The 3,001-nt window shown below is 32.0% G+C and overlaps 1 protein-coding gene across 1 annotated transcript; it reads left to right on the forward strand.

Moving 5' to 3' along the window:
- Positions 1–392: 392 nt before the first annotated feature.
- LOC149549569 (phospholipase A2-alpha-like) lies at positions 393–1,732 on the forward strand. The gene is made up of 3 exons (XM_089794929.1): positions 393–643; positions 751–790; positions 902–1,732. Exons 1-3 carry the CDS (start codon positions 563–565, stop codon positions 1,246–1,248), a joined length of 468 nt encoding a protein of 155 aa, XP_089651055.1. The 5' UTR covers positions 393–562; the 3' UTR covers positions 1,249–1,732.
- The last annotated feature ends 1,269 nt before the right edge of the window (positions 1,733–3,001 follow it).

A 3,001-nucleotide genomic window follows, 5' to 3' on the forward strand; every position in this document is an offset into this window, starting at 1 on the left:
CCTACACAAGCATGCTTAGAGGAAGGGTTTTTACAAAGCTCCAATAAAAATTTATCAAAATCAGAAATTCTTACTAAAGTATACATATTTAATATAATTAAATAATTATAATATATTATGTTTGATAGTTTATTAATAAATTTAAGATTATTATTATTATAGATATTTAGGCTTCCATCAATTCTTGAACTGATGATACAAAACCACGTTTTTTTTTCAAATTTAACCTGCCATTTAGTTGAAAGACGGGTTATCAACTGATACGTACTATAAATGACAACTGAAAAAGAAAAGGAAATTTTACTGAACTCAATGGTGGGCCCGATCATCTAAAACCTAGTCAGTTAAATTGTGTACTGTTTAAGTAGAGATCCAGCTGGATTGAAAGCGACGAAGAGAGAGTAGGAACCTGCCCTTGATCATCGGAAGGTTAATATTGCACTTTGGAAGTTTAATCTAAATCAAGGAAGTTCATTTGTTCGCCGAGGATCCCCGTCCTCACAATCTTCCACAGGATTTTTCACAACAAATATAAACTGGATAGCTCACCAAATCCATAACAATGGCGGCCCTGAGATTGCAATTTCTTCATATGCTCTTCTCGATTGCGATTTTGTCTCAATCTTCCTACGCCCTCACATGGGTATAATACTCCTTCCTGAATCCTCAAACATTTGCTTGATTCACCGAGAAAGAATAAAGATGAAAACTTGTTTTATTAAAAAAAATTGGGGATTTGTTTGATTGCAGGGTAAATGCAGCACTAGATGCAGATCCAAGTTCTGTAAAGGTAATGTCTTTTTTTCGAAAAATAATATGTTGGTAAGCCATTTACATAATTGATTGATACTCTCACTGATTTACTGGTGTTTTTTTGTTTTGTTTTTTTTGGTAATGGCAGAAGCGCCGCTTCTTAGGTACGGAAAATACTGTGGAATATTTTACACAGGATGTTCAGGGGAAGCTCCGTGTGATGGTCTTGACCAGTGCTGTATGATTCATGATAAATGCGTCGGCAGTTCTCATTATTTGAGCGAAAAATGCAATCAGGGTTTGCTTGACTGTGTTCAAGCTTATAAAAATTCTGGAAATGCGCAGTTCAGAGGGAATACCTGCAAAATAGGGAACGTGGAGAAGACGATTAGAGTCGCCATTAAAGCAGGTCTTTGGATTGGAGGCGGTGCTGGAGATGGATCTGATCTTAATCTTGATCTGGAACATCCTTTATCCTCTTCTCCCAAACCCTAATTATAATCTCTGATATCAATGTTCCTCAAGAACAGGGGAAAAACAAATCTATGTAGCTGTTAAATCTCTTCCATTCTCGTCCTCGGTCCCCTTTTGTAAAATTTGTACTCTGATTTCACAAATATCAATTGTAAAATGTGTTTTTTTTTCAATAAATGGAGGATCTGGAACCCTCCGTTTCAATAATTGGGCGAGTCTTATTGTAATTTTTTGTTCGGTCTAAACCCTTGAAATCAAAGTAAATATTGTCGTCCCTCAGAATCGATGGGAAGATTACCATGAACAATAGTCTTCTGTTAAAATCAGTGGAAACAGTTGAAATAGACCAAGGAAATATTATTTTGGGGAAGCAATTGGAGAGAGCAAAGTTTGGAATCTTCCTCAAAAGATGCACGAACCGGTTTTCGTATAATATGTAAAAGTGGTGTTTCAAAGAACCGAAAAAATAATCATTTCAATATAAAATTTCAACTTTCACGACGCATTTTCTTTGAATTTGCGGAGCTCAATCTGCTAATATTGTTGCATAGAACTTCTTTCGGTTCGTAGTTGTATTTGAATTGTTTTTCTGATAGTTCAGGCTACAAAGTTTAGGTCGTTGCAGGTATATCTGGCCATTTACGACAGTGAAGTCATCTTTTTCTTAAATATTTTCAGAGTGATTGCTCTCACAGTGTTTTTCATTCTCTTATTCTATTTTTTTTTTAATAAAACTGATAATACAATTACAAGAATGGATGAAAGTAATGTAGAGTGGAGATATATCTTTATTTCATTTCAGACTAAGTTTTATTGGTTAAAAATTTATTTATTGATATGTAATACTAACAAATAGTCTATTATCAATATTTCAGTTAAAAATTTATTTATTGATATATAATACTAACAAATAGTCTATTATGGGTATTTTATTTTATCTGTAATATTGATAAATAATGAAGTGTAAGACTATAATGATCTTTTTGATTTCTATTTCAAAACATAATTTAGCAAAAGTAATTTCAAAGTTTTATTTATTTCTAATCTATATTTGTTTGCATCTTGACAATCCATACTTATGGAAGAATAAAACAAATACTTCCAACATTTTGAAAAGTACTTGTTGCTTTTACCTTTTCTTGGTACTGTCATTAGTTTATCTAGAGTATAAGTATTGTGTTGTCATTACAGATTGTCTATGCTGTAGATTAACATTGTTTGTAATAAATATAAAATTGATATATGCATAAAGTATACACTCAATCTAAATCAACCCATTATAAAATCAGTTTATTTACATAGCTAACATGATAACAGACTGATTATTTACACCTTTTGTAAACAGACCACTTAAACATCACACACTAACTCTTAAGTTATAAATGTTAAAATTGACTTATTTTTCCAAACTTAATTTCTTCCTTAATATATTATCTAACTATTACTCTAACCAAAAATAGATTTTATACATAAGAAAGGTACAATCAATCAAAATGTACACAATACAAAAGAGGATGTTTTCAATATGTAACATAACATTCCGTGTGGGACAAGTTGAAAGAAATGCCAAAGCGGAATCCATTCTGTCGCTCTCGAGAAGTCTGCCGTAATCGTAAAGTAGTATTCGAGCTAAATTCGTAAGCTTAGGATTTCCAATAAAAACACAACAATTGCATACTTCATACGTTATTAACTCGCCCACGCATCTGCACGACTAAATAAAAACATTGAAAACATTTTTAAAATATTTTTACACCTTTGTGCTTACAAATTT

This window comes from Cupressus sempervirens, chromosome 7 (genome assembly GCF_028749045.1).
Source record: "Cupressus sempervirens isolate cs-2001-9-10 chromosome 7, ASM2874904v1, whole genome shotgun sequence".
Lineage (NCBI taxonomy): Eukaryota > Viridiplantae > Streptophyta > Pinopsida > Cupressales > Cupressaceae > Cupressus > Cupressus sempervirens.